This window comes from Dioscorea cayenensis, chromosome 3 (genome assembly GCF_009730915.1).
Source record: "Dioscorea cayenensis subsp. rotundata cultivar TDr96_F1 chromosome 3, TDr96_F1_v2_PseudoChromosome.rev07_lg8_w22 25.fasta, whole genome shotgun sequence".
NCBI classification, from domain to species: Eukaryota; Viridiplantae; Streptophyta; class Magnoliopsida; order Dioscoreales; family Dioscoreaceae; genus Dioscorea; species Dioscorea cayenensis.
Genome location: NC_052473.1, coordinates 16,433,486 through 16,446,093, shown reverse-complemented (window position 1 = coordinate 16,446,093; position 12,608 = coordinate 16,433,486). Strand labels below are relative to the sequence as shown.

The window sequence follows — 12,608 nt, the reverse complement described above, 5'->3', positions numbered from 1 at the left end:
ATCATCTAAGTTTTTATCAATTTGATTTCTGTTTCTCAAAAGCTACATCTGTTAATTAATCATTTTGGATATTATTTATAGCTTTTGTTCATGAATCATTCTGGGAAGAAAGACGCCTCCTATCAATTTGATTTTTGTTATTTATAGTGGATTTGTGATTTCATCTCAAAGCTACATCTTTTGTTCATGATTTTTTATTTCTTCTGAAGAGGTGATTTTTAGTTCATTGATGCAATGAAAAACCTTGGAAAAAAAAATGAATCATAGAAGTATTATATTTCATTAATTTTATTTATTTGAATACCTAATTTATTGGCGATTCATGACCGTCAACTTTATTTGGTTTCTTTAGTTTATGGTATCTAATTTCTATTTAACCAACCATATAATAACTTGCCAAGATTTGCACAAATTCTTATCTTATCTTTGTGTTATAAATGTTTAAAGTAAAATATTGGGCTTTGTTGGGCCAAGTTCTTCTCTTTTGGATCTGATGTTGGGTTTACCCATATATAGTTTTGATATTAATTATATTCAATTAAATCTGTTACAACTAAATTGAATTATCTTATAACAAAAAATTTGTTCGTATTTTTTATTTTTAGCTATTTAGTTAACCAAATTATTTAAAATAATATTTGTAATTAAGGTTGTGAAATAGATGAAAACTGATATGCACAAATAGCCATATACTAAAATCAATCTATAATGTCACCAAAGGAAATTAGCATACGGACCATGATCAAATTGAAATTCTTGCAAAACATATTTAATAATAAACAAATTTAAAATGCTATTTCCATCCACATATAAATCCTACAAGATAATTTACAAGATAACATATCTAGATTAGATATTACAAAATTAATTTATGCCTTATATACCCTTCTGATTTAATTAATTCAACAAATAGCCATGTACTAATATAAATCCATAATGTCACTAAAGAAAATTGAACCATGATCAAATTGAAATTCTTGTAAAACATATTTAATAATAAATAAATTTAAAAATGTTATTTTCATCCACATATATATCTTGCAATTTGCAAGATAACATATCTAGATATTGCAAAATTAATTTATGCCTGATATACCCTTCTAATTTAATTAATTCGACAAGAAGCTCCTGCAAAATTAAAAAAATATCTTTGATAGCTGTAAACATGCAAAGAGATCCTCCATAAGTTGTGGTTTTAGATTCATAGGTTATGAGCTTTATAGAATTGTATAAAATGAATTAATAGTTATGCTTACTTGTCCCACTTCAATATTACAAGATTGTATATAATGAATAGTAATGCTTACCTGTCTCACTTCAATATAGGTCCATAATGGCTAATGATAATGTATCCAAATTAATCTACATCGACACACCTGTCTTCGTAGCTATGGCGGTTATTTTAGCAATGATGTCAAGGGAACAAAGACGAAATGCTTTGCCCCGTGAACCTGCTTCGGTTAGGGATATTCATCGAAGTGCACACATGACTCGGATATTAGATGGTGGTGTCCACAACTGTGTTGAATACATACGGATGTCTAAGGACACCTTTCTCAAACTTTACGCTATTCTAAGGGAATGTGGTCATTTGAGAGATACCATTCATGTCGCCGTTGAGGAACAAGTCGCATTGTTCTTGCACATTGTAGGACACCATGCAAAGAACAGGGCAATGAAAATTGATTTTATTAGATCAGGGGCAACTGTGAGAAGATATTTTAATGATGTGCTTCGAGCAATTTGTAGCATTAGAGATTTATTTGTCAAACAACCGGACACATCAATACATCCTGATATAGAATTCAACCCAAATTTCTATCCTTTTTTTAAGGTGAGGTGTACTTCTTTCTATTCTCATTTGGCTTAAATTTTCACGTACACAATATAATTGAATTTTAGTGTACAGGATTGCATTGGCTTTATTGATGGGACTCATATAGATGCGAGGGTCAGTGCAAATTTAGTTAGCAAATTTCGGGGCCGCAAGGGCATTACACAGAATGTCCTAGCAGCATGTGACTTGGATTTAAAATTTACATACATTCTTGCCGGTTGGGAAGGTTCGGCAAATGATTATCTTGTATTGAAGGATGCATTATCACGACCACCACCATATGGGTTGCATATTCCTTCAGGTCCATTAATACAACAAACATCACATTTTGTCATTATTCTTACATTTCAATATAAAATATATTTATATTATTTTTTATTTAATGATAGGAAAATACTACCTTGTTGATGCCGGATACACAACAACACAAGGTTTCATATCTCCTTATCGGAAAGTTAGATATCATTTAAGAGAACAAGTAGGCCGAAGGCCCCAAAATGCAAAGGAGCTTTTCAACCTTCGTCATTCTCAACTTAGATCAAGAATAGAAAGAGCTTTTGGGATTTTAAAGAGTCGGTTTCGGATTTTGGACTCAAGGCCATTTTTTCCTTTTAATGCCCAAGTGGATCTTGTTCTTGGATGTTGTGTGTTGCATAATTTTGTGAGAGAAATTGATCCCAATGATATAATAGCCCATGAAGGTGTAGGTAATGAAGATGAAATACCTACAAATGATAGCCCTAACACGTTAGGTGAACGACGTGAGGCTCAAAGTCGATGGAGAGAACTATGTGAGAACATCAAAGATGAAATGTGGCATGACTATGTTTCACGCGGTTGCACATCACAAGTGCCACTGTAATGTTACAAATGAGTTTGGTTTTGTATTTTGTGTTTAATGTCTTGCACTATTAATTTTGAGCAAAGATCTATCTTAAGTAAAGTATGTTCTTAATATATATGCCATATTTTAAAGTTCATATTGTTATTGCTATGAATGGATTGATTTTTGATTTGATATTTTATCTTGTTCTAATTTTTATTTTTTTTTGAATTGCCAATGTATTTTAAAGATGTCTACCTCACGTGCTAATGCCGAGGGTGTTCAAAATGATAAGCGTAAAAGAACGCCAAATAAATGATGGACAAAGGAAATGGATAATATATTAATACCATTACTTGCAGACATGGCAAGAAATGGTCTAAAGGTGGATAAATCTTTCAAACGTCAGGCATTCGTAGAGGCAGCAAATGTTGTGAATGGTGTTGGTTGGAACGATGAGTCAAAAATGTTAGTGCTTGAAGATGAGACTTATCGGACATTCGTGGAGGTATATGACTTTTATTTATTTATTTTGTTGTTTACTTCAATATGTCTAACACTATAATTTATTGAATGCATAATGTTTCATGTGATATTTTTCATAGGGACAACCAAAAGCCAAAGAATATTTAAATAAACCTATATCTTTTTTTGATGAGTTGCGGTTAGTTGCTGGAGATGACCATGCCACTGGTGATCATGCATGGAGCATTTACCACCAATTTGGTGCTACGGCACTAGAGGATGATAATGCACCCCTACCTAATACGTCAGTGGATTGTGAACCCATGGATACAGGTGACCAAAGACATGAAGCACTGAGATCATGCGCAAGCAAGAGCACTGCTAGGGCTAGCCGCGAATGGAGGAACAATGGGGACAATGTTGTATCAGAAAATATTGGAGATAAATTAGGTGAATTGGCTGAGTCAATTAAGGCATCTAGAAAGAAGACGTGGAAAGAAAAATTCTCCGATGCTCTGTGGGAAATGGAGGGTTATGATGACAATGAGATGGAAATGGTATTTGACAAGTTAATCAATGACAAAAGGCAAGCTGAGAATTTTTACTTGAGAAAGCTATCCCTTCGCAAAAGATGGCTAGATAATTTTATTACTTCTATGAGAGATGATAGTCCATGAGTGGGTCATCACATTAGGTATGTGATTTTAATTTTTATCAAAATACTTAATATTCGTTTGTTAGTGTCTTTGCCTTGTCCTTATTGTAATGTTTCTTTTTCATGAATCAGGTTGTTCTTTGGTTGGATAGTGGACGTTAATCTTTTATGTTGGTATGGATGTCGTTTTGTTGTGTGGGTGGTTATTGTGTTATGACCCAAGAATTTCTGTGGATGGTTAGAGACCATTGTTATTATATTATGTTGTCATGACTATGTATTTGCAAGAGTTTGTATGGATGTTGTTTTGTTGTGTGGATGGTTATTGTGTTATGCAACAAGAATTTGTGTGGATGATTAGAGACAATTGTTATTTTCTTATGTTATGACTATGTATTTGCAAGAGTTTGTATGGATGTCGTTTTGTTGTGTGGATGATTATTGTGTTATGCACCAAGAGTTTGTGTGGATTGTTAGAGACAATTGTTATTTTCTTATGTCATGCTATGTAATTGCAAGAGTTTATATGGATGTTGTTTTGTTGTGTGGATGGTTAGACAATTGTTATTTTCTTATGTTATGAACTAAGAGATGTCATTTGCTTAAATAGATTTCACTACAAGAAAAATCATAAATCGGCACGATAAAATCAGCGCGAAAATGGAGTTAAAAACCGTGCCAAACTAATTTTGGCACTATATTTGGCACCAAAGATTAACCGTGCCTATAGCACCAGTCACAAATACATTTTGGCACCTTTTTTTAAGACCGTGACGAACTCTGTCACTGTTTTCGGCACCATTTTTTTACTATTATGCCAACTATTGCCATTGATGTTTGGCACGGACTTTGATTCTACATTTGGCACTATTTTGGCACTGTTTTATTGGTTCAGTATTTGACACGATTTTTAGCACAATTTTATATACTATATTTTTTTTCACGGTATTTGGCACAGTTTTTAATAAAACTTTTTTGTTACGACTTTCGGCATGCTTTTGTTTAATCTGTGAAAAAAATAATTTATATGAAATTAATTTTATTTAATTTTTTTAATTGCACTAGTTAAAAATTTTTAATTACCTAACAAAAATCATCTTATTGAATTAACAATATATATAGATGCCCTATATATACATTAGAAATCATGTAGTATACCTATACAAACACTTGTATCAAAACAACATTAAAACTCCATTCCATATGCAACATTAAAATTCAGTATTGCAGCATTGTTGGTGGGGAACAAACAAGATCCAGGCTGATAACATTTGCAGAAAAAAATTTTAATTAGATTATTTTGATCACCGAAAACATGGTCTCTTCCCCGGAAATTCATATAATGAACATTAAGAGTGGCACTCTAGGTAGATGATTTCACAGTCGCAGATTTGATGATGTCGATGAACTCCGGCTGTGAGGAAAACAAAGAGAACAAAAATGAGACAAGTGAAAGTTAAACAAACTAATCTTGACAAGCAGAGTGTTGAAAGCCAGATCCTCTCCAATGGTTTTTGATGTAAATTAGATGAAAAGAAAAGTAGTACCTTCAAAGAAGCTCCACCGACAAGGAATCCATCTATGTTAGGCTTTGCTGCTAGTTCTTTGCAATTTGCACCGCTAACGGAACCTGAAATAACCATGAACACAACATTAATGAAGTAATGGCCATAAAATCATCATATTAAAAAATAAAAATGCAACAGAAGGTGCCAAATATGGAGGAAAATCACCTCCATACATTATCCATACATTATCCTGATTGATTCAGCAACTTCAGCACTAACATTTGCTTGGAACCACTTCCTTAGTTGGCATGCACATGATGAATTTCATGGAGGGTATTCACAATTAATTTAGATGGTAACATGCTGCCATCGTATTAGTGTTATTTAAAGTATTCAGATTAAGATTAAGATCTGATCAAAATAGGTCCGCAAGAACTGCTCATTTTAACAGCAAATAAAGAATGTGGCTTTCAGCAAGATTTGCTACGCTAACCATACTAGTAGCTAAAGAAGAAATTGTCTTGGGGAAAAAGGGCAAACAGAAGTTTTATTCTTTAGAAGTGCGTGATGAGTATTTATTAGTGCAAAGTAAATCAAATGGCGTCCATAAAACGAGTGAAATGTGAAGGATGTAACAAGTAGCAACTGATTTTTTTTGACATTTTGCTAAAAAAGGGGATTCTTTAGGAATTTCCTATATCCAAGTTGTAAAATAGCTGATGAAAAAAAAAGAAAAAAGGACCAATGGGCACTGGGCAGGACAAAAAACATACATACCTCTTGGGCCTGAGCAGGTGTTGCAACTTTCCCAGTTCCAATGGCCCAAATAGGCTCATAAGCAATGACTACATTGGTCCAGTCGTTGATCTTATCTGCAAGATATTAAAGCAAAGAGTATAAAAAAATGCACACATGACAAGTAATAAGAATTCATCCCATGGGGACCATGAAAATTCCTATGACCGGGCAAGATCATCATTTTCTTTGCCTCTTTAAGCAAATTACGTATTTCGCACAAGCTATTTCTAAAGACACTAGACATGGCCAAAACAAGAATTGTTTGATGCCTTCCTACAAATTCTTCAGGATGTCCATCATAATGATAAAATTACTAGTTGACATTCTCTAATGATTTACCAAAAAATATGGCACATCAATGATAAAAACATTTCGTATACACCAACTGCATCTTTCTTAGCAATAACACTGTAATAAGTGTTTTGGAATGAAAAATAATAACATAAGAAGCATTTTTTTTATGCTTCAACCCCTAATATATTGATGGGATCACAGGCATTGACAGCACAAAAATCAAAACCCGCAGTCATGAAAAACAATTTCCAATTTCACAAAATAAGACGATGCAAATTCTACACCAAACAATTGACTTGCATTTACAGAATTTGAAGAAAACCTACATTAGCAATTAAGGGAAATCAAGTTAGGACCCTAAATTGAGAATATCTAGATACAAAGAGAGTCATTAATGAAACTTAGCATGAAAATAACATATACCAGCGATAGCTTTCGTTTGTGCAGCCACTACGTCCATGTTGAACCTGCCTCTCGCTGCTCTAGAGTCTCACCAACACAAGCAATCACCTTTAGACCTTGACTGAGTACGTAGGCAACTTTATCTCCAACAAACTGTAATTAGAGAATGAAAGGGGGAGAAAAGAACCGTAAACATGATGGAAAGTAATTCAAAAAGTGTGTCAAACTAATAATTTTTTCATCGACTGTTTTGCTTATTTTATAAGAAAAAGTTATTTAATTAACTCTAGTGATATTATCTACTAAAAATGTCCATGCATTTGAGATGTGCAGTCTTTAGATATTCTGAATCTTGAAACAGGGGAACCATTGAAATATCAGAACCTTGTGGTACATGTGAGTGATTGGCAGTGAAATAAGTTGACTTTACAATGGATCTGCTACGTGAACAGTGTATTTTATGAGCCATGACTGTCTACTCCTAGGTTTGCATGTGGCTCCTCAATTTTTTGTAAGTGGAAAACCATGTTCTAGAAACTAGAAAAATTCGGCAAGATTTTACTGTTGTTAGTGAATATTTCCAAGACCAGAGACATATTCAGGTTTACTACACTTCCAAGCATCCGCAAGCCTGTATAAATTACTTGAACAAGTGGCGGAAGTAATCTTGTGTTCATCCCTGATTTTATGAATGAATTTTATAGATAATCATCGAATGCCTGCCTAATAAATTACCTCATTTGATTCACCCAACAATGCTCTTCGCTCAGAATGACCAAGAATGACCCATGGGATGACCAGATTAACAAGCAGCTCACCACTGTAAGGAAAGAACAAGAAAATGTCAGGAGTTCAGCATAGAATTAAAAGGGTTCTATATGCTTCAAATCTAGCAATTATAGTGGGAAAAAACCAACAATCTGAAAACTAGATTAGTTTTAGAGAATCAATAGAACAATATAAAGAAACATTTTAAAGGAGCCAGACAACAAAAGGTACTTAAAAGGACAAGAAAAGAAGATTACCTAATCTCTCCAGTGAAACCACCTCCTTTCTTTACCCAGCAATTTTGTGCAGCAACATGAAAATCAGAGCACAACAAACTCTTCACCAGAGGAAGAAAAACAAATGGCGGGCTTATTACAACCTCTAAAAAAATAGATCAAGCTTGTTAGCCATGCAGCTGCAATGTTCATTGTTCATCACGACAACAATTTAATTTCTAGCGCACTTTACATTGATCATAAGGTACTTTGTCATGTCAATATCGTACCTACCGCATAGCATCCATGAGAGTAAATATGAAATACAAAATGCATCAAGACCTAAGAGACAACAATGGAATGAGGAAATATGAATGCTACCTGGTAGTGCGACGACTGCCATCTTCACGTTCCTCTGCTTCAATTGTGATTGCTTGCACAGGGCATATCTGATTAACAATTAAAATCTCATTTATCATTGGTCATACATGTAAAAGTACTATAATTCAAAATTAAATAAATAAAAATTGCAGCTCACCTTCATTGTCGTGTTAAGTTTATAGCTATTTTCCCTCTCTGTCCAACTTTGATGTCCACCAAATAGTGGAGGATTTGCTTTCTCATCCACTGTGATAATAACCTAATTATAAACCAAATTTTGCTTCAGTTAAAAGCAAAGAAAAAAAAATTAAAAAACATGACCTTTTTTTTGGGTAAGAAACCAAGTGTAAAACATGTATAATGGTTCCCGAAATCAAACATGAAAATACAAAATTGTTCCAATAAGTTCACTCATCGGCTATAACAATTTCAATAATTCCCCCCAAGAAGATACATCCATTCAAATACAAAACTACCAAACTTCAAAGCCAAAATACTAAATGCTATCTTCATATAACATGTGAGCCATAGAATCATTGAATCCTCTGATTCCAATCCAATTGGGACTAGCAGAGGTCAATTCTCTACACATTATCAAGTGACAAGAAAATGCTAAACACATAAGATATGAAATTAAGAAAGAATAGTTGTAGTATTAAGAAGTGAAGTTTATAGACATGTATGAAGAAATAGATATTGCTATCCAGGCCAATCAAGTGATAATCCAATCACAAATGACAGAGACATCGACCACATGCGAGTATATACCAAAGCAGTAATATATAAATTAGTTCCTGATTCTCATTCTCGATACCAACAAAAGGACTTTTCTATTTCATATTCATCTCTGTCAAATCACTACAACTAGCAAAGATAACAAATTCAGGATAATGCACCTGATAGGGAGTTATAATTAAACAACTCACCATCAACATCACTTCAGGCACCAACAATGGTATTAATTTCAAAAATGACAAAAGTTTCAAGTTTAAATACACTAAAGGGAGTTCCAACTTTCAAACAAAGAACTTAGCATCACAATTGCAATTAATTTCAGAAACAAACCACAAATTCTCGATGATATAATAGAAACTTGGTTTTAAGCTAAAGAAGATATCATCACTGTCACATCAAACTCTATCATAACAAAACCATCCAAAACCATTCAACATACATATTTGATAAAGCAAATGTGCAGTTCTGCTCTATAGTTATTCTTTTATATTCATTTTGGTATTTGAATATAAGAAATTATTCATTGAACCCAAAAAATAAAAATGAATGAAAAAGAATAATTTTATTCAGTATGAATAATTAATAATTATTAATCTTTAAACCATAACTAGCATTTTTTGTTTGAATGACCAAGATGAACATATCAATATAATTGAGCGACCAAATCTAAAGTTAATACCTATATGATATGTGACACTGAAGTATCACTAGCACTCATATTTGATTTTGCTTTGGTTTTAGTTTTAAAAAGTGCCACCGAATAATCAAAAAGATAAATGGACCAGGAAGACAACTCCGTCATCTGAGTCCTCTAAATCTAAAGAACATACACACCATTTTAAACAAAAGGATGCTCTGTTTTAACATGAAACACCACCTAAATGCTAGTACAAAAATCAGTGATAGCCATCAACTTGTCCTTGGGATCATCAATATTGATGTCAGAAGGTGATTTGGACAGTTTCTCATGATTTCGTAAACCCAATCAGTAGATATCTCAGCATTGGCACATATATAACATAAAGGTCAGGTTAAGATCTTTGGAGAGGAACCAGTCTTCTAGTCCACCAATCAGCATAAACTTGGAAATTGTAAACAATCACATTCAAAGCATTATGTCAGACAAGGAGTTAAAAATTCAGTAATGGTCTGGTAACATGGTGTATGTTCTAATGCAATTCAATATCATCGGTGATCAATAATTTGAACACAAATATGTCTTGTAGTAATTAATAACAAAGGCATTCTGAAAGGAGTGAATAAAGCATTAAGTTGGAAGAAAACAATAGATATTCATGGCATCCCATTGTCCAACAATATAAAAGAGCCGAGTGAGTTCAACAAATTCAAGCCAAAGTAAATTTATTTGCAGAAATTAAAGATTATGATAACCTAATCATACCTGCAAAAATATTTAATTATGAACACAAATGATCTACTTATAGTCACGGCATCTAGGTCATTGTTCATCCATCAAGCTGAATCAACAATAGATACAAATTTACAACAAAACTGCTACTCGTCTAACATGGATCCATGATGAAACACTACTTTGAAAGAGAAAAAAAAAATCAATTGAATTCAATAAATAAATAGAGATATTCACAATCATCTCAAATTAGGGAAAATAAGAATAGTTAACATCAGAACATTGATAGGAACTAAAATCCCACAAAATCATTCACAAAATTAAATTTAAATTTAAACAACATCGATATGCCAATCTTCATTTGAAGACCCAAACAACAAAACTCGAGCAATCAATACCCTAACGCACCTGCAATTAAACAAGCTTCAATCCAGACCCCAGCCTATTAACTCAAGGTTCGCTCAAAACCCCTACGCCAAACGAGAATGAAAAGCATCAGCCCACCGCCATCAACTATGCAAAGCTCCAAAACTGAAGATTGAAGTGAAACAATGATCACACCTCCAAACAGATATTGAAAGCAAAACCCTAACCCTAGTTCCCGATGATCGGGGCCAAAACAAAGGGAAGGAGGAGGAAGAGAGGAGGCAAAGTATGGTTCCAATGGAGATGCGGTAGCATTCCACATCGGAAAAGAAGAAGTCATGTTGGGGGACGTGGGAGGAGATGCTGCGAACGAGGGAAGGACGGAGTGGGATGGCATTGAGGAAGAGATGGCTAGAGGCGCGGGCGGAAAGGATTTCCAGGAGAATGGAGTTAAAGGCGAGGAGTTGGGAAGGAGAAGTTGTCGAGGACGAAAGGGTTGAGGGTTTTGAAAAGAAAACTATTTGTGTTTTTAATATGAACTGTGTAAATTATTATAAAATATTAAATATTTGAGTTTTTGGCACCATATTTGGTACCATATAAATAAATAAATAAATTATTTTATTTATATTTTTGGCACTGTATTTGGCACGGTATTAATGAATTATTATATTTATATTTTTAGCATGGTATTTGGCACGGTACTACTATATCATTATATTTGTATTTTTGGCATGGTATTTGACACCATATTAATAACTTATTATATTTGTATTTTGGACACAGTATTTGTCACAGTATTAATATATTATTATATTTATATTTTTGGCACGGTATTTAGCACTATATTAATAAATTATTATATTTGTATTTTTGGCATTGTATTTGTGACGGTATTAGTATATTATTATATATTTATATTTTTGGCATAGTAGCAATATATTATTATATTTAGATTTTTGGTATGGTATTTGGCACGATATTAATAAATTAATTTTTAAAAAAATATGTTTGGCACTGTCATGTAAAATTATTCAATTTATATATTTGGCACGGTATTTGGCACGGAATTAAAAAATATTTTTAAAAAATTATATATTTGGTATGGTTTGTAAATTCCGTGTCAAATGTTGTGACAAATTTGGAACGGTTTTTTTTCCGTGTCGATTTTTCAGTGGCGATTTAAAATTTTTCTTGTAGTGTTTGTTTATGTTAATTTTTTTCATCAATTAAATTTAATTATGTTGTCATGAAGTAGGAAGAATTTTTTATTGTCTTTATAAAATCTTTAAGTCTAACAATTTAATTTTTTTGTCATACAATTTCATGACGAGGACCATGATGATGATAACAAGACTATTTAAACTTGCTTCTAATTTTATAAAAATATATTTATAAAATAATAGTAAATAAACATATTTAAGTTAATCTAGTTGGTTGATGTGTTGGAAGGGAGTTAATTTGTAAAAAAATAATAATAATAATAAATGGTTAAACAAACGATAGATTAAAAAAAACTATATAAATTAATTTGTAAATTATTAAACAACCAAAAAAAATTCACAAATATTTTTTTCCTTAAAGTATAACTCCTTTAAATTATTTGTATCAATTTGTAAAACACAATATTAGAAATATATATAATTTTTTAAAACTATATATATATATACATTTATAAAAATTAAAAAAATAAAACAAACAAAGAAAAGAGGGGCCTGTCAATGAATCCAATTAAAAATTATATTTCACATAACAGGGAGGTATAGATGGTGAGAAAAATTATATGAATTAGATCAATCTCAACTTCTATGCTAAACAACATTTATCTAGATTTTGTTGCACCTGCATCATGACTCTTTTGATATATGTTGCTTCATGGAAAGACTTTCTTCGTATGTTAAAGAATTTCTCCAATGCATGTTAAAGTGGGTGCCGGGGTATTACTTAATCAAGATGGTCTTCCTCTCAGTTTAGATCTAGAGGGCTTTTTTT

General features: G+C 32.5%; 1 protein-coding gene and 1 pseudogene across 1 annotated transcript; one reads left to right on the top strand and one right to left on the bottom strand.

Moving 5' to 3' along the window:
* The first annotated feature begins 1,390 nt into the window (after positions 1–1,390).
* Positions 1,391–2,699, top strand: LOC120250953 (putative nuclease HARBI1). The gene is made up of 3 exons (XM_039259576.1): positions 1,391–1,834; positions 1,910–2,138; positions 2,227–2,699. Exons 1-3 carry the CDS (start codon positions 1,391–1,393, stop codon positions 2,697–2,699), a joined length of 1,146 nt encoding a protein of 381 aa, XP_039115510.1.
* Positions 2,700–4,950: 2,251 nt separating this feature from the next.
* On the bottom strand, positions 4,951–11,111 carry LOC120283827 (annotated as a pseudogene).
* Positions 11,112–12,608: the final 1,497 nt, after the last annotated feature.

Bases quoted from the DNA above. Each gene is read 5' to 3' on its own strand.
- LOC120250953 (XM_039259576.1), top strand. From the start codon at position 1,391: ATGGCGGTTATTTTAGCAATGATGTCAAGGGAACAAAGACGAAATGCT. The intron at 1,835-1,909 runs GTGAGGTGTACT...TTTAGTGTACAG, and splicing joins ATTTCTATCCTTTTTTTAAG to GATTGCATTGGCTTTATTGA. The intron at 2,139-2,226 runs GTCCATTAATAC...ATTTAATGATAG, and splicing joins TGGGTTGCATATTCCTTCAG to GAAAATACTACCTTGTTGAT.